At 48.2% G+C, this 23648-nt stretch overlaps 1 protein-coding gene across 1 annotated transcript in view; it reads left to right on the top strand.

Annotated features, from left to right (window-relative positions):
• CFAP20DC (CFAP20 domain containing) overlaps positions 1 to 23648 on the top strand; it is a 692474-nt gene that overhangs the window by 38511 nt on the left and 630315 nt on the right. Inside the window, exon 2 of the mRNA XM_073644645.1 lies at positions 17069 to 17137. Coding sequence (XP_073500746.1) covers positions 17117 to 17137 — 21 coding nt within the window. The 5' untranslated portion in view covers positions 17069 to 17116. The remainder of the gene's footprint in view (positions 1 to 17068; positions 17138 to 23648) is intronic.

Genomic DNA, 23648 nt, shown 5'->3' with positions numbered 1-23648 from the left:
CCTAGTAGCAGTGTCTGCTAGTCAGCGGATTATCCCGGCTGTTAAGCAAGCTACACCACCTGTAGTTTGGACACTTAATTTTTTCAAAGGAAATGCTTCGGGACCACGGGATACTTAGTGAAGAGCATCAGGAGCCACCCCAAGGCATAGGGGCTGGGACTGGCACTAGGATGCCTTGCGGTGGACAGCCGAGCTCGATCCTTATAAAAGCTTTTTAACTGCAGCAGCTTTAGTGGACGCTACTGGAGCTGGAATTACGCGGCTGCTGGCATGAGACTTGCCCTCCAATAGATCCTTGTAAATGGATTTAAAGTGTATTCATTCAAATTAGAGGGACAATTTAAATTAAAAAGCTTAGAGCTGCCTCCACCACAGTGGGGCTCTCTCGACCCACCAGCGGACAGGCACCAGTATTGGGAGAGGGGGGCTGGCCGTCAGGGTTCACCGCGGCTCTGGCACAAACCCGGCGACACGGAGGTGGCACGGGCAGGAGCGGACTGGCCGTCTCGGCTTCTCACTTTTTGGATTTTAGAAGGGCATGACATGCCTATATCTGTGTCTCCCCCTCCTTTTACTCCTCCACCTCTTTTCTTTTCGCATGACTATATGTACTTGTCACTTTTCCATGTGTTAGTTGTGTCTTCTGAGCAGTTTGTCAGCTTTTGGACACCTTTGAAGGTGTTTTCTATGTGTTTCTATGTGTTTTTGTTTGCCTGCCATTGGTTTTAACGGTGTTCGAAGGTGTTCGACAAACAGTTCGACAAACAGTTCGGCGAACACACGGGTGTTCGACGAACCGAACCGAACTCGAACACTACGGGGGTGGCTCAACACTACTTACTACCACACTAGATCCTGCTACAACATAGCCTCATTATTCTGAATGATTGGTCTGAGAAGACGTGATACAGGAACAGGGAAAAGGAGCAGGGCTGAGCGGTGTCAAGCGCCGTCAGCAGACAGGGCAGAGCGGTATGAGCAGGGAGAGCACAGCAGAGCGGCATGAGCAGGCAGAGCAGAGCAGCAGAGCATCATGAGTAGGCAGAGAGTGGCATGAGCAGGCAGAGCACAGCAGAGAGCGGCATGAGCAGGCAGAGTGCGGCATGAGCAGGTGACGCGCCCCCTGGGCCGTGGAGTACTCGGTAGCCGGGCCGGTCGGTGCTGGGGATATCACGGTGGCTGTGACCCAGTCCATGACCCGGGGCGGTCAATTAAAGGAAAAGTAAAAGGGAATACAGTTTTTAGAGATAATGTTCATGACGCCACCTGTGGTATGCGGCTATATGGGGCCACCGCTGCGGGTAGGATCCTCTGGAGCTGACGGTGACGCAGCACAGTTGGCTCAGCTCTCCACAGGCAGAGCTAAGCTCCAGGGCAGCGGAGATGATTTGAAGAGTAAATGTTGTCGGCAGGGACAGTGTCGTGCAGGTGATGGTGCAGACAACACATTAATGGCGGTTTCCTGTACCTTTACTTGCGGTTTGACAGAGCAGACCAGGACACGGGTACTAGCCGGTAGAGGAGGTCCAGGCGGCCTGGAAGCAAGTTGGGAATCCGCCTCGCCAGGTGAAGTTGTAGGCCTTCCCTCTGAGCTAATCTCTTTGGCCCTGCTGCATATAGCTATGCTGTGGCCCTCGTCCCTGAGTAAGATGACGCGCCCCCGGAGCCGTGGGGTACTCGGTGTTGGGTCGGTGGACTCTGAGAAAAAAGGGATATGTCACGGTGGCTGGCCCGGTCCATGGCCCAGGGCGGTCAACAAAAAGAGGAATGTTCTTTATATGGGGTTTGTAGTTTTAGAAAGTGTTTGTGACGCCACCTGTGGTACCTGGTAAGGATTACCAGCGCTGCTGCAGTCCTCCGGGGGTGATGGGATGGCAGCTGGGATGTTTCTGCTCCCCACAGGCAGAGCGGGCCCCCGGGCAAGTGTAGGTGCAGATGGTGGTGATGCTGGGCGTTGTAGTGCCGAGGGATAGATGGCGCAGCTTAAATAACTGACGGAGGCAGTGCAGTGCAGTCATCCGAGTTTTTACTCACAGTTCTCATGTAAGTTCCAGAGGTACACTGCGCTGGTGCCAGCCTCCCACGTCGCGCTGTGTTTACCAGACCGGGGGTTCAGCTCTTCCTCAGGTAGGTCAGGAGCACGTGACGGAACCCCGCTTTCTTATGTTCCTCACTAGACTGACTTCACGCTGGGTCTTCTCCCTCCTGCCCTGCGCTTCCCCCACTCACAGTCCCGCTCAGGTGCTCTGAAGTCCCTCTGGGCAACTTGGAGTTCCCGGACCTGCTTGACCTTCACGGTGACTAAGATGAGGCTGTGGCAACTGCACTATAAAAGTCAGAAGCCTCCGGTTTTTCCAGCCGAGACCTAGAGTAACACGGCTGGTCCAGGGGCCGGTCCCCTTCTTGCGGCCTGATCCCTCTGCCTCCTGACAGATTCGGGGCGTACAGGTGCCGTCCTGCACTCGCTGTACCCCCTGGGATCCCTTCAATAGAACGGAGCCTTTCTCCTCTGCTCCCCTCTAGGGCCTTTATCACTAGACCCCAACTTGTAAAGCAGAGCTCCTACAGAGACTCTGCTCACAGACTGTCTTCACTCTCTCCTCTCACTGACTGACCTGCCACCCTAAGATGGCTTCCCTATTTATACCTCCTACTATGGTGCTCCCCTACTCTACTTCCTCCACCCACACCCACTACTGGTTCCCCCTACATTTGGTTCCCCCCACTTCAGCCAGGGACAGGGCTCAGCAGGAAACACATTGCATCTTGCCCTTCCAGCCGGCCTGGAGTAGTGTAGTGTTGAATGTGGGTCTTGGGGTTCCGGGCAGCACTCCCTCCTTACTTGAGAGAAGGAGACGCCACACCTCTGGGTGAGGTGCAGTACCTCTGTGGCGACTGAACCCTCAGGGGCGCCACAAAAACGTCTTTCTTCTCACCCGTATGGCAGGCAGCTCGGGCCTTCCTAGAGTGTCGCTCCCACGTGGCGGTGCTGGGCCCTATGTGCTGCTGAGCCGCCGGGCGTCTGGTGTGGCCAGGAGACCTGCAGTCTCCTGCCCTCCGGTTTCTGCTTTTGGGCCTTCAGTGCCCCACAGCCACGGACTCCGGTGTCCGGTTTTTCTGTGCTTCTCTCTGGGGTGAGCTTGTCTACAGCTCCCTTCCCCAGGTCCTTCCTCGTCGCTGTCCTGTCTTCAACTCCTCTCTACTCACTCTTACTAACCCCGCCTCCAGATTCCAGTTGCTAAGGGGAGGGGCTCCCCTTGCTGGTCTGGAGCCAGGAAAGTGTTGTTTGCTGGTAAACCTGACTAGGGGACCCCTCCTTGCTTCCAGGCATTGCATCACCCCTTGTGAGGGAGGCAATGCCACTGTGGCAACCGGACCCCTGGGGTGCCACGTAGGCAGAGCTCGGCAGAGTGCAGCATGAGCAGTTAGAGCGCGGCGTGAGCAGGCATAGCGCGGCAGCGCAACGTGAGCAGGCAGAGCGCAGCAGCACGGCGTGACATTACCGACCTCCCGTTGCGATACCATCGGGTCTCCATCTAGTACAATTAATAAACATTTTAATATAATTATAACTATATTTCTAAATCCTTTACTTAGCAAATCACAGTAATTTTGTCTAGGAAGGCAATCACCAAAGAACATTAATGTGGCTTGTTACAATGACAGAAACCTGTAATAGAATGTTAATGGGACAGGTGGCTGTGAGCATGTGCAGTAGGAAGCTCCACTGCTTAGACCAGGAGATAAACCATTCCACACACTATTCAGCTAACATCAGGCCACAGCAGCCACTCAACAGTAAAAAAGGGTGGACAGTATTGTGAGCAGCCTCTCCTTACATCAGCATGGCTGGTATCTCCAGTATTAGATCAGATAGATGGGGTGGACAGCAGTGTGAGCAGCCTCTTATTACCTCAACCCTCCTAGTATCTTCAGTATTAGATCAGATTCACTGGGTGGACAGCAGTGTGAGTAGCCTCTTCTTTCCTCAGTAGTCCTGGTATCTCCAGTATTAGATCACATAGACAGGGTGGACAGCAGTGTAAGCAGCCTCTTCTTACCTCAGCACCCCTGGTATCTCCAGTATTAAATCAGTTAGACAGGGTGAACAGCAGTGTGAACAGCCTCTTACTTCAGCACCCCAGTATCTCCAGTACTATATCAGATAGACAGGGTAAGTGTAGTGCCGGCGTCCCTGCCCTCTGCTAGGCAGGGACGCTGTTCCCCTCACCGCTCTGCTCCGTGCCCGGCGTCCCTCTCCCGCTCTGCTGGCAGCGCGCGCTCCTTCCCGGCCACTGTGCTTAGGGCGCGCGCGCGCGCCCTCCCTCCCTCTTAAAGGGGCCGCGCGCGCCGTCCTAAGGAGTCCCCGGCCAATGGCCGGAGGACTTTACCATATATAAGGCACCTCCTCCAAAATGGAGGTGCCCGAGCAATGTTGTTGCACCGTTCTACTCTGCTTCAGCCCTCAGGTCCCTTGCCAGTTACCTGCCAGTTACCTGCCAGATTCCTGCCAGCTTGCTGTCCTAATCCTGCCTGATTTCCTGTTACCTGCCTGCCTGCCTGAGGTCCGACGGTCTGCCTTACAACTCCGGTCAGTCTGTCTAAGGACCAACTTGCCCGCTCACCTGGGAGCGCACATCAGCTACCTGCCTGCTTGCCTGAGGTCCGACGGTCTGCCTTACAACTCCGGTCAGTCTGTCTATGGACCAGCTTGCCCGCTCACCTGGGAGCGCTTCTCCGCTACCTGCCTGCTTGCCTGCCCGGAGGCTCCGCTGTCACGTGCTGTGACCACCAGCTATTCCAGACTCTTGCCCGCTCACCTGGGAGCGCTTCTCCGCTACCTGCCTGCTTGCCAGCCCGGAGGCTCCGCTGTCACGTGCTGTGACCACCAGCTATTCCAGACTCTTGCCCGCTCACCTGGGAGCGCTTCTCCGCTACCTGCCTGCTTGCCTACCTGGAGACTCCGCCGTCACGTGCTGTGACCACCTGCTATTCCAGAGACTCTCGCTTGCTCACCTGGGAGCACACATCCTCCATCTGCCTTGCTAGCCTACCTGGAGGTTCAGCCATCACAGGTCGTACCTACCCTTTACCTAGAGACTGCCCCGGTCACTTGCCGTGACCTCCAGCCCGTTCTTCCAGAGACTGCCCCGGTCACTTGCCGTGACCTCCAGCCCGTTCTTCCAGAGACTGCCCTGATCACTTGCCGTGACCTCCTGCCCGTACACCCAGAGACTGTCCCGGTCACCTGCTGTGACTGCCTGCCTGGTCGCCACCCGCTCCCTTACAAGGACCGCTCCCTTGTATAGTAGCCCAGAGGTTCCGCCTCCCAGACCCGTTACAGTTTGCTCGGGCCATGGAACCCGGTGGCACACAAGCTCCCTCGCTCTCGGACCTGTGTCATGAACTGTCCCGTCAGAGGTCCCAACAGGAGTCCATCCTGGGTCACCTGCGGAATGTCAATACTCGCCTGGACACTCTGACTGCTCCACCAACAACCTCCGCCAGTGCCATGTCTCGCAATCCGGCAGCTCCGCTGTCCACTAACACCATGATATCCTACCCCGGACCTCGGCTTTCTGCACCTCCTCGCTTCGGAGGCGACTCAGCCCAGGCTCGGGGCTTCATAAATCAGTGCACCCTGCACTTTGAACTATTGTCCCACCAGTTTAACTCCGACCGAGCCAAAATTGCATTCATCATGTCCCATCTCACCGGGGAGGCCCTGGCCTGGCTAAATCCTCTATGGGAGAGAGGAGACCCCCTGGTGTCCAACTTGCCTGCTTTTCTCACGGCTTTCCGGAAAGTCTTCGACGAACCCGGACGGAAGACCTCATCCGCATCATCGTTGCTATGCCTCCGTCAGGAAAGTCTCACCGTGGGCCAATATGCCATACGGTTCCGTACCCTTGCCTCGGAGCTGGCCTGGGATAACGACGCTCTGGTTTCCGTCTTCTGGGAGGGTCTGTCCGGCCGTATTAAAGATGAACTTGCCGGTCGGGACATTCCTACCACTCTCGATGACTTAATAACTCTTGCCACCCGGATTGACCTACGGTTCCAGGAGCGTGCCAGAGAGGTCACCCGTGAGAGGAGGTTACCACGTCTAGCTCCTACTTTTCAGAAACCCGTCACTCCTTCTGTCTCTAACCAGGTACACCCTCCTGAGCCTATGCAGGTCGACCAGACCAAGATGGTCAAGACCCGTCAGGACTTACGCCGTGCCGAGGGGACCTGCTTCTACTGTGGCAGTAAGGAGCACCGGATCCGTGCCTGCCCGGAGAGGTCGGGAAATGCCTGTGTCTAGGTTCGCTCAGAGAGGTCCACCTAGACAAGAATAAATCCTCTCCATCCCTGCTGTTGTCAGTTTCAATCGTCTACGGGGAGAACCGTTATTTCGAACTAGCCCAACTGGACTCTGGAGCAGCCGGGAATCTTATTTCACAGTCCCTGGTAGAGAAATACCGCATCCCCACCAAACCTCTGGCTGTACCCTTGTCTGTTGCTGCCGTGGATGGGGGGCACTTACCACGCCCCATCCAACTCATCACCGAATCCATTACTCTGCAGGTGGGAATGCTGCATTCTGAAAGTATCTCCTTCCATGTTCTGCCTGGATTCTCTCACGCCCTCTTGCTAGGCCTACCTTGGCTCCAGAAACATGCACCCGTTCTTGACTGGCAGACCGGAGAAGTCCTTCGCTGGGGACAGGGCTGCCATAAGACCTGTCTGGTTCCCGTTCATCCCGTCCGTCCTTCTCCTACCCCAGCTAATCTACCTGGACTTCCGATTCCTTATTGGTCTTATGCTGATGTCTTTAATAAAAAGGAGGCAGAGACACTACCCCCTCATAGACCATACGACTGCCCTATCGACCTGTTACCTGGTACTTCTCCTCCCCGTGGGCGTATTTATCCATTATCCGCTGCTGAGACCCGGTCGATGTCCGAATATATTGAGGAGAATCTGGCCAGGGGATTCATCCGGAAATCTACCTCCCCGGCGGGAGCAGGCTTCTTTTTCGTCACAAAGAAGGACGGCTCTCTCCGTCCCTGTATAGACTATAGAGGCCTTAACCAGATCACGGTGAAGAATAAGTACCCCCTTCCGCTCATTCCGGAGTCATTTGATCGTCTGAGGGGGGCTAGAATCTTCACCAAACTGGACCTCCGTGGGGCGTACAACCTGGTTCGTATCCGTCAGGGGGATGAATGGAAGACGGCATTCAACACCCGGGACGGCCACTATGAATATCTGGTAATGCCCTTTGGCCTCTGTAACGCTCCTGCCGTCTTTCAAGAGTTGGTCAATGACATCTTCCGGGACCTTCTCTACTCCTGCGTAGTGGTGTACCTGGACGACATCTTGGTCTTCTCTCCGGATCTCCAGACTCACCGGAGGGATGTTCGTCAGGTCCTGCTCAGGCTCAGGCAGAACCATCTCTACGCTAAATATGAGAAGTGCCTCTTTGAGCAGACCTCGCTTCCGTTTCTGGGCTACATTATCTCTCAGACCGGCCTACAAATGGATCCTGAGAAACTGTCTGCCATCGAGAAATGGCCCCAACCAGAGGGGTTGAAGGCTATTCAACGGTTCCTGGGCTTCGCCAACTATTACCGCCTCTTCATCCCGCACTTCTCTTCCCGGACTGCCCCAATTTCCGCGCTCACCCGTAAGGGTACTAATCCCAAAGAGTGGCCGCCCGAAGCAGAGGAGGCCTTTCTTTCCCTAAAACAGGCCTTCTCTTCCGCCCCGGTGCTGCATCGCCCGGACGGCAACAAGCAGTTCTTCCTGGAAGTTGACGCCTCCTCCTCTGGAGCCGGAGCGGTACTTACTCAAAAATCATCTTCCGGGAGAATGGTAACTTGTGGCTTCTTCTCCAAACTCTTCTCCTCTTCTGAGCGCAACTATTCCATAGGAGACCGAGAGTTATTGGCCATCAAGCTGGCGTTGGAGGAGTGGCGTTACCTACTCGAGGGGGCTCTTCATCCGGTAATAATTTACACTGACCACAAGAACTTGGCTTACCTCCAGCATGCCCAGAGACTTAACCCGCGCCAAGTCCGGTGGTCCTTGTTTTTTGCTCGCTTTGATTTTGTTCTTCATTTTCGCCCGGCTGACAAAAACGTCAAAGCAGATGCCTTGTCCCGATCCTTTCTGGTGTCCGATCTCGAGGAAGAACCTAAACATATCATCGATCCCGCCAGAGTAATGCAGGTGGCTCCCGTGAGTCTAAATCGTCTCCCTCCCGGTAAGACGTTTGTTTCAGTACCTGATCGGGAGAAGATCCTACACTGGGGCCATTCGTCTAAACTAGCTGGCCACGCCGGTCAGAAAAAGACCCTCCAGCTTATTGCCCGGCACTATTGGTGGCCTACCCTGCACAAGGACATAATAGACTTTGTTTCTGCCTGTGTGTCCTGCGCCCGCAACAAAGTCCCGAGACATCTGCCAGCCGGACGCCTCCTTCCGCTTCCTGTACCTGCTGCCCCCTGGCAGCATATAGCAATGGACTTTATAACTGATCTCCCCGTCTCTGCCGGTTGTACGGTCATTTGGGTGGTCGCTGACCGCTTTTCCAAGATGGCTCACTTTATTCCCCTGCCAGGCCTTCCGTCTGCACCCGAGCTGGCTAAAGACTTTATCCGCCACATCTTCCGTCTTCATGGCCTGCCCCTCCACATCGTGTCGGATCGTGGGGTACAGTTCACCTCACGTTTCTGGAGAGCCACTTGTAAACTGCTAGATGTCACCCTGGACTTCTCTTCCGCTTACCACCAACAGTCCAATGGTCAAGTGGAGCGGATCAATCAGAACCTGACCAGTTACCTCCGGCACTTCGTTAATGCCCACCATTCTGACTGGGTGGATCTCCTACCATGGGCCGAGTTCTCTTATAATAATCACGAGAGCGAATCCTCCTCCAAATCCCCGTTTTTTGTAGTCTTTGGTCAGCATCCTCGGATTCCTTTTCCTGTCTCCACCTCTGTGGACAACCCGGCTGCGGAATCTCTCGTTAGCAAATTTTCCTCCATATGAGAGAGTACCCGGTCCGCACTCCTTCTGTCATCCGAGCGTATGAAAAGACACGCTGACAAAAAACGCCTGGATCCTCCACAATTTCGTCCAGGAGATAAAGTCTGGCTCTCATCTAAATATGTTCGACTCAAGATACCTTCTTACAAGTTAGGACCTCGGTTCATCGGTCCTCTGGAGGTCATCAGTCAGATCAACCCGGTGGCCTATAAATTGAAACTCCCGGCCAACTTACGGATCCCTAACTCCTTCCATGTATCTCTCCTCAAACCCGTGGTGCTTAACTCTTTTTCCAAGTCTACAGGTACGCCTCCTGCTCCGGTTTCTGCTGAGGACGAGTTTGAGGTAGAGAACATTCTTGCCACCAAAAGGGTAAGAGGAAAGACCTTTTTTCTGGTAGATTGGAAGGGGTTTGGTCCTGAGGAGAGAACGTGGGAGCCCCGGGAGAACATCCATGCCCCTCTCATCCTAGCTAAATTTCTATCTGGCCTAAAAAAGGGGGGGCCTAAAGGGGGGGGTACTGTAGTGCCGGCGTCCCTGCCCTCTGCTAGGCAGGGACGCTGTTCCCCTCACCGCTCTGCTCCGTGCCCGGCGTCCCTCTCCCGCTCTGCTGGCAGCGCGCGCTCCTTCCCGGCCACTGTGCTTAGGGCGCGCGCGCGCGCCCTCCCTCCCTCTTAAAGGGGCCGTGCGCGCCGTCCTAAGGAGTCCCCGGCCAATGGCCGGAGGACTTTACCATATATAAGGGACCTCCTCCAAAATGGAGGTGCCCGAGCAATGTTGTTGCACCGTTCTACTCTGCTTCAGCCCTCAGGTCCCTTGCCAGTTACCTGCCAGTTACCTGCCAGATTCCTGCCAGCTTGCTGTCCTAATCCTGCCTGATTTCCTGTTACCTGCCTGCCTGCCTGAGGTCCGACGGTCTGCCTTACAACTCCGGTCAGTCTGTCTAAGGACCAACTTGCCCGCTCACCTGGGAGCGCACATCAGCTACCTGCCTGCTTGCCTGAGGTCCGACGGTCTGCCTTACAACTCCGGTCAGTCTGTCTATGGACCAGCTTGCCCGCTCACCTGGGAGCGCTTCTCCGCTACCTGCCTGCTTGCCTGCCCGGAGGCTCCGCTGTCACGTGCTGTGACCACCAGCTATTCCAGACTCTTGCCCGCTCACCTGGGAGCGCTTCTCCGCTACCTGCCTGCTTGCCAGCCCGGAGGCTCCGCTGTCACGTGCTGTGACCACCAGCTATTCCAGACTCTTGCCCGCTCACCTGGGAGCGCTTCTCCGCTACCTGCCTGCTTGCCTACCTGGAGGCTCCGCCGTCATGTGCTGTGACCACCTGCTATTCCAGAGACTCTCGCTTGCTCACCTGGGAGCACACATCCTCCATCTGCCTTGCTAGCCTACCTGGAGGTTCAGCCATCACAGGTCGTACCTACCCTTTACCTAGAGACTGCCCCGGTCACTTGCCGTGACCTCCAGCCCGTTCTTCCAGAGACTGCCCCGGTCACTTGCCGTGACCTCCAGCCCGTTCTTCCAGAGACTGCCCTGATCACTTGCCGTGACCTCCTGCCCGTACACCCAGAGACTGTCCCGGTCACCTGCTGTGACTGCCTGCCTGGTCGCCACCCGCTCCCTTACAAGGACCGCTCCCTTGTATAGTAGGCCAGAGGTTCCGCCTCCCAGACCCGTTACAGTAAGCAGCCTCTTCTTACCTCGGCACCCTTAGTATCTCCAGTATTAGATCAGTTAAACAGGGTGTACAGCAGTGGGAGCAGCCTCTTCTTATCTCAGCACCCCTGGTATCTCCAGTATTAGATTAGATACACAGGATGGACAGTAGTGTGAGCAACCTCTTCTTACTTCAGCACCCCGGTATCTCCAGTATTAGATCAGATAGATAGGGTGGACAGAAGTTTGAGCAGCATCTTCTTACCTCACAACCCTTAGTATCTCCAGTATTACATCAGTTAAACAGGGTGTTCAGCAGTGTGAGTAGCCTCTTCTGTCCTCAGTAGTCCTGGTATCTCCAGTATTATATCAGATACACAGGGTGGACAGCAATGTGAGCAGCCTCTTCTTATCTCAGCACCCCTAGTATCTCCAGTATTAGATCAGATACACAGGGTGTTCAGCAGTGTGAGTAGCCTCTTCTTTCCTCAGTAGTCCTGGTATCTCCAGTATTAGATCAGATACACAGGGTGGACAGCAGTGTGAGCAGCCTCTTCTTACTGCAGCACCCCAGTATCTCCATTATTAGATCAGACAGATAGGGTGGACAAGAAGTGTGAGCAGCATCTTCTTACCTCAGCAACCCAGTAGGAATCAGTTGAGAGGTTTACTTTTAAAGCACGTCAGATGAAATGAGAGAGCATCTTAGGAAAGAGGGGAATCATAAGAGATGGCATGAATGGAAGAGTGTGGGGAGGTATATACAGTGGCAGAGGTGATGTTGTCCATAAAAAAAATTACATATATTCCTATAAGAAAATCGGAGTCACTGGTAGGGAGAATGGAGGGCTCATGCCCTTACTTTATTATGTCTCTTTACAAAACAGAGCTCTATTACGACCATGTGTATGAGCATTTTGGGTCCTACTCATTATTGCATTTGAGCCTTCTTTTGTCTGTTTTTTGGTGTTTTATGGTTGTTTTTCATTTGTACCTTTTTCATCTTTTAATTTGTACCTTTTTTCAGTCCACTGTATGTGTTCACTAATCTTCTGTTGTGTTTGCCAATTTTGGCGTAGTTTTTTCTTTACATATATTATAACCGATTTTTCAATTCAGTCTTTCTAAAAAAGTTGCAAAATTTTAGTGTGATTGTACTTCAGACTTCACTTTTTTTTTGCCACATTTTCTTACTTTTTGGCTAAGTAGTCGGAAAAAAAGATTCAAGGCAGAAATAAAGAACATTTTTTATTTTTTCCAGACAATTCATGAACCATGTGCAACATTTCGAAGAAAAATAATATGAGAAGTTATTTTGCTATTTTGCATACATAGAATACTAAGAAAGGTGTGTGTATTACTTGCTTTAATTAATTACGGTTTTATCAAGAATTACTAGACGCACAGAAGAAGGAAAGGTGTCGGAGCTGGCGTCTGCTTCCCGGAATATAAAATGAACTGGAAGCTGTTTACTGTGTTGCTACTATGGAGATAATCCTGCCACAAGGCTCTGACAAGCAGAATGAGATCTGAAGATTTAAGTGCTTCGTGAATAAAGAAAATACAGCTATATAGTTCTTGTCTTCAGACTTATAAAAGGGAATTAATACCAAGTCTGGCCTCTTAAAGGTATTTATTACCGAGATGTTTGCAATGGAACATAGTCATAAACTACAACCAGTATATCAATAAATAGATTACTTGGATGCTAGCGAATTGAAGATTAGGACTTGTCACACCGGCCAACATTTTGGGAATATAAAGGCAGCCAGTGTGCCGTTCTTTGGGATAATATATTAAATATAATCCATCCCAAAATTAACTATTTACATGTACAAAATGGCATACTATTGTATCCATTACATGATTGCCAATATCACTGCCGGGGGTAATATATCAGTACACTTCGGCCATTCAAGACTCCACCCTTGTCTGGCTAACCAAGGCTTTGGTTTCCAGAGCTGAACAGACTGCTGGATTCAGTGACAGCTCCCGTGCTGTATGTGCAGGGTTGTCTATGGTGAGACAACCCCTTTAAATTAGAGGTTTTGTTTCCATAAGTTTTACCCCAAATCTTCCAGAGTTATTAACCTCTTGTGAGCTCAAGCTTCAAGGCCTCCATAAACTGGTCATACATGTTCTTTTGCCAGACAAATATTCCTCCTGGCCTCCCATGCACATGTGTGCTGAGCTCAGCCAAGCATGCTATCAACTTTTTGACAGTGAGGGTGATCAATGAGTGGAACAGGCGGCTACGAGAGGTGGTGACTTCTCCTTCAATGGAAGTCTTCAAACAGAGGCTGGACAGACAGCAGTGAGAGCAGCCTCTTATTACCTCAGCACTCCTGGTATCTTCAGTATTAGATCAGATACACAGGGTGGACAGCAGTGTGAGCAGTCTCTTCTTACCGCAGCACTTCTGGTATCTCCAGTATTAGATCAGATACACAGGGTGGACAGCAGTGTGAGTAGCCTCTTCTTACCTCAGCACTCCTGGTATCTTCAGTATTAGATCAGATACACAGGGTGGACAGCAGTGTGAGCAGCCTCTTCTTACCGCAGCACTTCTGGTATCTCCAGTATTAGATCACAAAGACAGGGTGGACAGTAGTGTGAGCAGCCTCTTCTTACCTCAGCACTCCTGGTATCTTCAGTATTAGATCAGATACACAGGGTGGACAGCAGTGTGAGCAGCCTCTTCTTACCGCAGCACTTCTGGTATCTCCAGTATTAGATCACATATACAGGGTGGACAGCAGTGTGTCTGAGATGGTTTAGTGAATGCTACATTGAGAAGGGGGTTGGACAAGAGGACCCTGGAGGTCCCATCGAACTCTAACATTCTATGATTCTATGATTGGGGAAAGGAGAGACAGCTATCTCTACTGAATGCCCCAGCTTGGCTGAGAGTTCACGTGCTTACAATAAGGAAAGTGGAGAGATCCACGGCGAGACTACTCCGCCAGTGGCTAGTCTCCACTGAAAATAAAAGAATTAGCCACTGAGTCTTCTCTATTCCAATAATACACATTAGTTAAAGCTGACCATACACATTAGGTAGCGGTCAGCCGAACGAAGCTTCAGACGATCGTTCAGGCGACAGCCATCTCAGCCAACTCTCCCATACACAGGAGCGTTCATATAGCCAAGTGCTACTAAGATCTCTATGAAAAAGCCTCCAGCTGACATGTCGGCCAACTGCTTATCTCCTGGAGAACAATGCGATCAGCAAGTCAGATCGACATCTCTCCCAACCATCAGTCGGCCGGCGCTCCCAAACACATTAGACCGTCAGCTGAAATCGTTGATGACAGCAAATTCAGCCAACATTGGCCCAATGGTCACCGGTTCATCCAACTTTCATCTGATGTTGATGGAGAGAGTTTTTGCTCTTCCCTGATACCTCTAAAAGTGACTTATTTTCCCTGAGAATGAATAGGTGCTAGACTCCTCAGAGGTGGTGCCTGCATCTATCAGACATTTATGGCATATCCTTCATCTCTTGTGAGACAACCATTTTGATGTTGACCAAGCTCAAATCTAATGAATATGTAGGTGATCCGACTTTCCCCAACTACCCTTCCCCCCAAACGTAGGCTGTTGGGAAAGTGGGATTACCTCCATATACAATACATCAGATCTGGGTTTGGCAAACATCAAAACGATTATCTCACAAGAGATGAAGGATATGCCATAAATGTCTGTTAAATGCAGGTCCCACCTCTGAGGAGTCTAGCACCTATTTCCAAAGTAGAAGTTCCTCGATCCACCATTCCAGCTGGTATCTGTTCAGGAGTGAGTGGAAAGATGGCCACATTGATTCATTGCTATGGGAGGTCCAAACACAGACGATTGCATTTGCTTGGCTACCCCTCCACTTGGTCAGACGCCAGCTGGGGTAGGGGACTATATGATCTATTGGGACATTTAAGACATATCTATAGGATAATACTTTTTAACTAATGTTTATAGCCACCCTCACAGCCTATGCTTAATCTTCATTACTCTAGTTATATAGCTGGACATAACTTGACTTTTTGATGTATCAGTACAGTATCATGCTTTTGCATACCATGGTACCAATCAACATACGTGTCAAGATTTACAAGATGTATGTGACTAATGATAATGAATACAGAATCTAAGAGGATGGATGAGCAAGATGGGCAATCCATGACTAATAGATGCATGCACCTATATGAATTAGCAATTGATAGGCAAGGAAGGTATAATAGATGCATTCATGGAATCGGATCAATGAGTAAAGCTCGGCTAATCTTTGGAGTCATTTCAATATTTGGTCTATTTCACATAGTGAAGTGAATTTAAACTTAAGGCAAATTTCACGTAGGGAGACCTCAGTACAGATCATTATTTAATTGATCTTGCATATTACATGGAAATGGTTATTAGAATATAAATCATCCCTATGGTTATGACAGACAGTCACGCAGTTATGCTTTCTAATTACAGACACCCAATAATAATTTCATCCATCATTTGCCAAGCAGTGAACTATTTAAGCACCTCGATCATTTTTGAAAATTATTTAGATCGTAAAACAAATAACTCAGAAAATATTTTTTGTTACCATTTGCAAATTATATATATATATATATATACACACACACGTACAGTATAGTTGAAAATGCTGAGTTTATAGGTGTATTTATAATGAATGATTATCGGGAATGAGCATTCCTAGGAAGGCTCTCTGATCGATAATCGATAATCGTCTTGTCTAAACAGGCTGCCGATCACCCGACAAATGTGAAAACTGCTCATTTGTTGGGTGAAATGATCTTTAAAGGGAATCCATCACTAGGATTTGACACCTAATCTGAGAGCAGCATGATGTAAGGGCAGACCCTCTGATTCCAGCGATGTTTCACTTATTGGGCTGCTTGCTGTAAGTGTGATAAAATCACAGTTTCATCAGCAGGAGATTATCCCTAGAGGACTAGTAAATCCGCTGCTATATAGAGCTCTGTATAACCCTGCCCCCCACCACTGATTGGCAGCTTTCTGCCTATGCACAGTGTACACAGAAAGCTGCCAATCAGTGTTATGGGCGGAGTTATACAGAGCCCAGCATTCAGAGAACTGATAGATTTGCAGCAGATAAAACAGGAATTTTTTCAAAACTACAACAAGTAGCTAGTAAGTGATACATCACTACCCTTACATTATGCTGCTTTCAGATGGAGTAGCAAAAACCGGGTGACAGATTCCCTTTAAGCTTGTTTCAAATCATCATTCGCAGCAGCACATCGTCTATGTGCAGCCAAGAACATTGTGACTCTATGAGCACAGAACGATTGTGTTAACAATCGTTCTGTGCGGTTGAACTACTTCAATGTAGCCAATCAGTGGTCTTTAGTGCAGTTAGTGTAAAAGCACACTTAGTCTTAATCGTGCATTTTATTTCCACGTGTATGAAAAAGGGAAGTCACTAGGCTTCACATGATGGTCTGACTTGAGTTGCACTGCATGCAAGGATTTGTAAAAGGCGGACACCTAGGATACCAGCATTCGAGTGCCAGCCGAGGAAGCTCACATTGCTCTGGTCTGCTTTGGAGTACCGATGTGGACATTGGACCAGGGTACTGCAAATCTTTTTGCGTAACTTTGTACCAGATAATAATGTGAAGCCCATGGGCTCCAATGTAAAGTCTGTAGGGGAGGTCCCTTGCTGCCATCAATGAACCATTTATGAACTCGGGGTGGTCCAGAAGGACAGCATTCTCTTTCAGCATTCTCTTTCCTGAGTCCAGGAGTCCATGCTTACAGACTACAAACAGACCTTGTGTGAATTCTGATCTAGCAGTCAAGTATTACTCCAGTCCCTTTGCCCGCTCTTCTTGCTAACATGCAGATAGTGTACAATGGCTGCAGTATCGATCTGCACAGTGCACATATAGGTCTGCGTAGGAGCTGTGGACACAAAATGGTAGGAAACGTCTAAATAAGATAATTGCCTATTTTCTTTTTATTTATGATGAGTTGGAGCAATTAAAATGGCTGTTAAAGAGTAGAAAATCTTTAAGGTGGCTCCAGCCATAAAAGCGCTGTAACATAAACTACATGTATTACCCTTAAACAAGATAAATTATAAATATATGTTTCTGGCTGCTAATCCCAAGAATGAGGGGTCTCAAAGACACCTGTGCGAAAGGAGTGTTAGTGCTCAATACTACTCTATTCACATAAGGGAGTTTGGGTCTTCTCATGATCAATGGGGCACCAGCAGTCGGTCACCAAACATCCTTATTTCGCCATACTGATTTTTTTCCCCTATGATTGGTCAATGTATTTTAAGTTTTAATGTGCTGTATACTATATAAGTGTAACATGATCATCTGTACTTTTCAGACATAACGGGCTCACAGAATAAAGATTCTTCTCTAGCAAGTCAGCATCATGTTCAAAAATGAATATCAGGTAAAGCCAAAGATAAGTTAAAAGGTTGTCCACTACTTTTACATTGATGACCTATCCTTAGGATAGGTCATCAATGTCTGATCAGCCGGAGTCTGACACCCGGCATCCCCACCGTTCAGCTGTTATTGGTGGTGGCCACCGGCCGGAAGTACTCACTTGCCGAGCTGCTCCTTCTACTTGTAGTAGCCTCCGCAGGATACTGCACATCCGCCATCGCCAAAACCAATAGCAGCTGATCGGCGTAGGTGCCGGGTGTTGGAACCTGGCCGATCAGACATTGATGACCTATCCTTAGGATAGGCTATCAATGTAAAAGTAGTGGACAACATCTTTAATATATTGTGAATGTATTGAGATTATTTTCTATGTGTCATTATGTGATATACAATGTACACACACACACACATATATATACAGTGCTGGCCAAAAGTATTGGCACCCCTGCAATTCTGTCAGATAATACTCAGTTTCTTCCTGAAAATGATTGCAATCACAAATTCTTTGGTATCATTCTCTTCATTTAATTTGCTTGCAAGGAAAAAACACAAAAGAGAATGAAGCAAAAATCAAATCATTGATAATTTCACACAAAACTCCAAAAAAGGGCCGGACAAAAGTATTGGCACCCTCAGTCTAATACTTGGTTGCACAACCTTTAGCCAAAACACCTGCGAACAACCGCTTCCGGTAACCATCAATGAGTTTCTTACAATGCTCTCCTGGAATTGTAGACCATTCTTCTTTGGCAAACTGCTCCAGGTCCCTGATATTTGAAGGGTGCCTTCTCCAAACTGCCATTTTGAGATCTCTCCACAGGTGTTCTATGGGATTCAGGTCTGGACTCATTGCTGGCCACCTTAGAAGTCTCCAGTGCTTTCTCTAAAACCATTTTATAGTGCTTTTGGAAGTGTGTTTTGGGTCATTGTCCTGCTGGAAGACCCATGACCTCTGAGGGAGACCCAGCTTTCTCACACTGGGCCCTACATTATGCTGCAAAATTTGTTGGTAGTCTTCAGACTTCATAATGCCATGCACACGGTCAAGCAGTCCAGTGCCAGAGGCAGCAAAGCAACCCCAAAACATCAGGGAACCTCCGCCATGTTTGACTGTAGGGACCATGTTCTTTTCTTTGAATGCCTCTTTTTTTTTCCTGTACACTCTATGTTGATGCTTTTTCCCAAAAAGCTCTACTTTTGTCTCATCTGACCAGAGAACATTCTTCCAAAACATTTTAGGCTTTCTCAGGTAAGTTTTGGCAAACTCCAGCCTGGCTTTTTTATGTCTCGGGGTAAGAAGTGGGTCTTCCTGGGTATCCTACCATACAGTCCCTTTTCATTCAGACGCCGACGGATAGTACGGGTTGACACTGTTGTACCCTCGGACTGCAGGGCAGCTTGTACTTGTTTGGATGTTAGTCAAGGTTCTTTATCCACCATCCACACAATCTTGCGTTGAAATCTCTCGTCAATTTTTCTTTTCCGTCCACATCTAGGGAGGTTAGCCACAGTGCCATGGGCTTTAAACTTCTTGATGACACTACGCACGGAAGACACAGGAACATTCAAGTATTTGGAGATGGACTTGTAGCCTTGAGATTGCTCATGCTTCCTCACAATTTGGTTTCTCAAGTCCTCAGACAGTTCTTTGGTCTTCTTTCTTTTACCCATGCTCAATGTGGTACACACAAAGACACAGGACAGATGTTGAGTCAACTTTAATCCATGTTAACTGGCTGCAAGTGTGATTTAGTTATTGCCAACACCTGTTAGGTGCCACAGGTAAGTTACAGGTGCTGTTAATTACACGAATTAGAGAAGCATCACATGATTTTTCAAAGGGTGCCAATACTTTTGTCCACCCCCTTTTTTAGGTTTGGTGTGGAATTATATCCAATTTGGCTTTAGGATAATTCTTTTTGTGTTTTTTTCATTGAAGACAAATTAAATGAAGAGAATAATACCAAAGAAATTGTGATTGCAATCATTTTCAGGAAGAAACTGAGTATTATCTGACAGAATTGCAGGGGTGCCAATACTTTTGGCCAGCACTGTATACATGACGTAAATGTGTGTGACCTAGTCTCCCGGTACTTACCTGCACGCAACCTCCGATCCTCACAAGATCTCCTTCTCTACTCCCCTCTTATCTCCTCCTCCCACAATCGTATACAAGATTTCTCCCGTGCTTCCACCCTACTCTGGAACTCTCTACCCCAACATATCAGACTCTCGCCGACCATGGAAACCTTCAAAAGGAACCTGAAGACCCACCTCTTCCGACAAGCCTACAACCTGCAGTAAACACCACTGCACGACCAGCTCTACCCTCACCTAATGTATCCTCACCCATCCCTTGTAGACTGTGAGCCCTCGCTCCTCCTGTACCAGTCGCTGACTCGTTTTGTTAAGATTATGTAAATGCTTTTGTTATGTATATCCCTATCACATGTAAAGCGCCATGGAATAAATGGCACTATAATAATAAATAATAAAAATAAATAATAGCAAAGCAGGACTTCCATTTTATTTGAGCTGGACATTGCGTTTATACAGCTCCCTATGGCTGGATGTCCAATAGTTGGGCTCTCGGTCCTGCTTGGCCCTTATTCACATTTATGTCATTTGACACATGCTAAGGTTTTAATACTAGAGGTTAGGACTGTCCAGAGTAGGGTCACCTTGACGTGGTAGGATGGCTTTTACTTTTTTTTGATCACACTAAAGTAGGACTGTCAAGAGTAGGGTCACCTTGATGTGGTAGGATGGTTTTTAAGTTTTTTTGATCACACTAACTAAGTACCCTATGTTATTTTCATGCACTATTGCTATTTACTTACTGCAGGGTATTTGCTCCCTTTGTTTTTATTTTAGGTTTTGCCTAGCTTCAGTTGTTCCAATTCTATATCTGTGCTTCATCTTTCTGTAAATGGAGTATGAATTCTCTGGCGTAAAAACTCCAAAAGTCACAACATTTTTGCGAAACCTCACAATGGACAAAAAAATTGCGACTTTTCAAAGTGTTTTATGCCAGATTTCTGACTCATGTCAGAGGCAGATCCCTTTCAGCTTCTCCTTAGCCCACTTCCCTAGACTGAGAGGTCTCTCCCTCTACACACACATAGGTCTCGTTCACACCACCGTATTTTCCGTTCAAGTGTTGTCCATAAAAAATAACCGGAAACACTGGGACTAGTGTTTTTCAATGGGGCAGTGCAGATGAGCCATTTTTTTCAATGTCTGCGAGTGAAAGAAATCACAGCATGCCTTAGTTTCTTCCATAAATCAGATGAGACTCGCCCATTAAAGTCTATGGGTGTGTAAAAAAAAATCAGATGCCATAGGGAGACACATCCATTTTTTATGGATACATTTTTATTCTGTTACACAGGTATCTGTAAATGGTTAGTCTAGGACACAGGGAGGGAAGAAGGAGCCACCATGGACATGCCTCGGATTAGTCAACCAGGATGCAGAAAACCTGTTCAGTTTTACAAAGTATATTTTCTTTGAAACACGGGAGCATTTCAAAATAAAACATACAATAATGGAGTCAGCCCGTGGTTCAGGTAGCATAAATCAATTGCCAAATTCCCTTTAAAAATTACATTGTCTTACCACAATTATCACTCCAAAGTAGTGAGCTCTAGGTGTTTCCCTTCTGTCTAATTTGCTGTCTGCTGCCTGTTGTAAAGTTCAATCCATCTGCAGCAGAGATGCAATAGAAAGGGAAAGATGAAAAAAAGGAATTTGGAACGGGCGTTGTCTCAATGCTCCTGCTCTTCTGTCAATCTGCATATAGGCATTAGAGAAAGAGGCGAGTATATAGATCAGGTTAGGCAAGAAGTGAAGAAGTGTTACATGCTGGGAAGTGAGGGAAAGGAGGTTCCTGTACATTTAGTGCTGGCAGAAAGTTTATGAAGAGCAACTGCCTATTCAAAAAGAGCATGTGATAAGTTACAGAACATTAGAATCTGTCACGACTACTCTGCTCAGTGTGTTTTGGATGCAGTGACTTACAGCTGTCATCCAATCTGGTGCAGGGGTGTGCTGAGCTGTTGGTAGTTTGATGGACAGCTCAGCCATCCAATCTGAGTCTGGGAGGTGCTGAGCTTTCTTCAGGTGTTCCCTGTTCCAAGTGATACTTCCAGATACTTACCTGAGCTGTCATTCCTATATCTCTGCCAGACATAGCATCGGCTCAGTGGTTTGCCTTGTATTCCTGTGCTCTGTTTGTTGATCTATTGCTGTTTGAACTTGGAACTCGTTCTGACCATCTGTTTGCCTAGCCCCTTTGCTGATCTGCTATCTTACTGGTATTCTGACCTCGGACCGTGACCTGACTACGCCTTTGTCTTTCCCCTTTAGTTTACTACGTGCTCTCTTGGAATCTGACCCAGGACCTCTTGACTACCCAGCCTGACGGCTTGTCCATGTGTAGTGTCTAGTGTCACAGAATCAAACAGTTTCTGGACTCATCAAACTATTATTTTTGTGGGGAATGAGGACAACCATGGCATGCTTTTTTACTGGATTTGTGTGAAAGGACAAGTATGCTTTAAGTCAATGTTCATATAGACAATTTGGAGCTCTGCATCAGAGACTGTAAATCAGTACAAGATTTTGGACCTTTTTACTAAATGGGTATACAAATAGAACATGTTCCAGTAACCTCTGCTCCAGCTGGGGTGTAACTTAAACATATTAAATACTTTTGATCCATCAATCAGTTTGCATTAGACTGTGGATGCTAAAAGTGAGCTAAAAACAATAAGAGTTTCTAGAGCATATAGACAGTCTTATTTTTTAGCATATCATTGAAGCAGAAAATGATAGATAAAGGTGTGTATGGGTAAAAGCTTAGAAAATATTCAGAGAATCACTGAACCTGTACAGGAAATTGCTTTGGGCAAACTCACAAACAGAACTCAGATTTTGTTTTTTAAAGTTGATAATAGTACGAGCGCGATCAGACACGGGCATAATAACCAGGAAGGGATGAATAAGCCGCGGTGTACTATGTCATCTCACACCACATAAGAACTCTCTGCCTTTGGCACGGAATTATATTAACTTTACTAAAAAATGATGTGAATGTATGAGGTTGCTTTTGGTGAATATTTAATTTTTGCTTTTGCATAGTAACAAAAACATAAGAAAATCAGATAGAGTCGGATGTGTGGCAGGCTACTGGGCTTGTTTAACCTCTTGTGTTGTTACGTTGTACATTGAAGTTAGTGGTGCAAAATAAAAATGCATTTGTCATTCCTACACATACAGTTGCAAAATTGTTAAAACCCCATTACAAATTTGGTTTATTAGCAAAATTTACAAACTGTGAACTGCTTTTGCAAAAATAACTATCGAAATAGGGAAACACAACTATATTAATTGTGCTAAGTAGTGTTGATCGAGCACAAAAATGCTCAGTACTCGAATCGAGCAGGTCGAACACTTGGACGGGCTCGACTCAAGTAACGAGTTGTCACGGATGTGTCAGAGGTGACAGACAGTTGCCCTGAAGTTGGTTGCAGGAGATCTCTATGTTTGGCATTACAGACATCTTCTTAGAGGCTGGCTGTCTCTAGACCCAGCGGCTACCTCCCTTTTGCTAATTAGCTTCTGGCCTGGGTGTATAAATACCTGGTGTGTCTGAGGGAGCTGCCGGCAATATTCATTTCTACTTGTGAAGGCTTAGCAAGAGCTGTACTTTGTCCCCTCTGGAGCTTGAGGCCGAGTTCGCATTTGTCTGCAGTCGTCTAAAGCTCAGCAATTCCCCCCTGGTTGTCTACCCTTGTTGTCTATAAAGTTTAGCGGAGATCGACTAGTGCTCATCTCCTCCCAACCCTAGCCTTAGCCATACGCCAGGGAAAGTCAGGACGAGGCACGCGTCGGCAATTGGTGCAGAGCCAATATAGCGACGTTAGGAGGTCTCCACTTCCCCCTTTCCCTAGTGTCTGGGCTCTCTTTCCCTCTTCCCTCTTCCCTATGTGTTGCACTGAGTCTTTCCCACACCTGGCGTGACATGAGTATAATGAAAGTCAATGAGAAACTTGAGCATTTTTCCAGAAGACCCTAAAGGAGGGCTTGGGGCAGGAAAAAGGCTGAAATGGATGGAAACTATACTCAAATGGAATGGGAACCACATGGGGAAGACGTCTGGACGAATCTCTGATTCCTAGGTCACTACTGGGAACTAAATAAATAACTTAAAAAAAATACGTGGGGTCCCCCCTATTTTTGATAAACAGCCAAGTTAAAGCAGACAGCTGAGAGCTGATATTATCAGGCTGGCAAGGTGCATGGCTAATTGGCCCTTCCCAGCTTAAAAATACCAGCCTGAAGCTGCCCCAGAATTGGCGCATCGCATCTTCCCGATTCCCCTGGTGCGGTGGCAATTTGGGTAATATTTTTGTTGGTTGATGTCAGTTGTGTAATGTCAGCTGGCATCAAGCACAGGGGTTAGTAATTGAGAGGTGTCTATCAGATGCCCCCATTACTAACCCAGTAATAAA

Source organism: Phyllobates terribilis, unplaced genomic scaffold (genome assembly GCF_046119375.1).
Source record: "Phyllobates terribilis strain yellow unplaced genomic scaffold, ASM4611937v1 Scaffold_8__6_contigs__length_399053987, whole genome shotgun sequence".
NCBI classification, from domain to species: domain Eukaryota; kingdom Metazoa; phylum Chordata; class Amphibia; order Anura; family Dendrobatidae; genus Phyllobates; species Phyllobates terribilis.
This window is presented reverse-complemented; position numbering and strand designations above follow the sequence as displayed.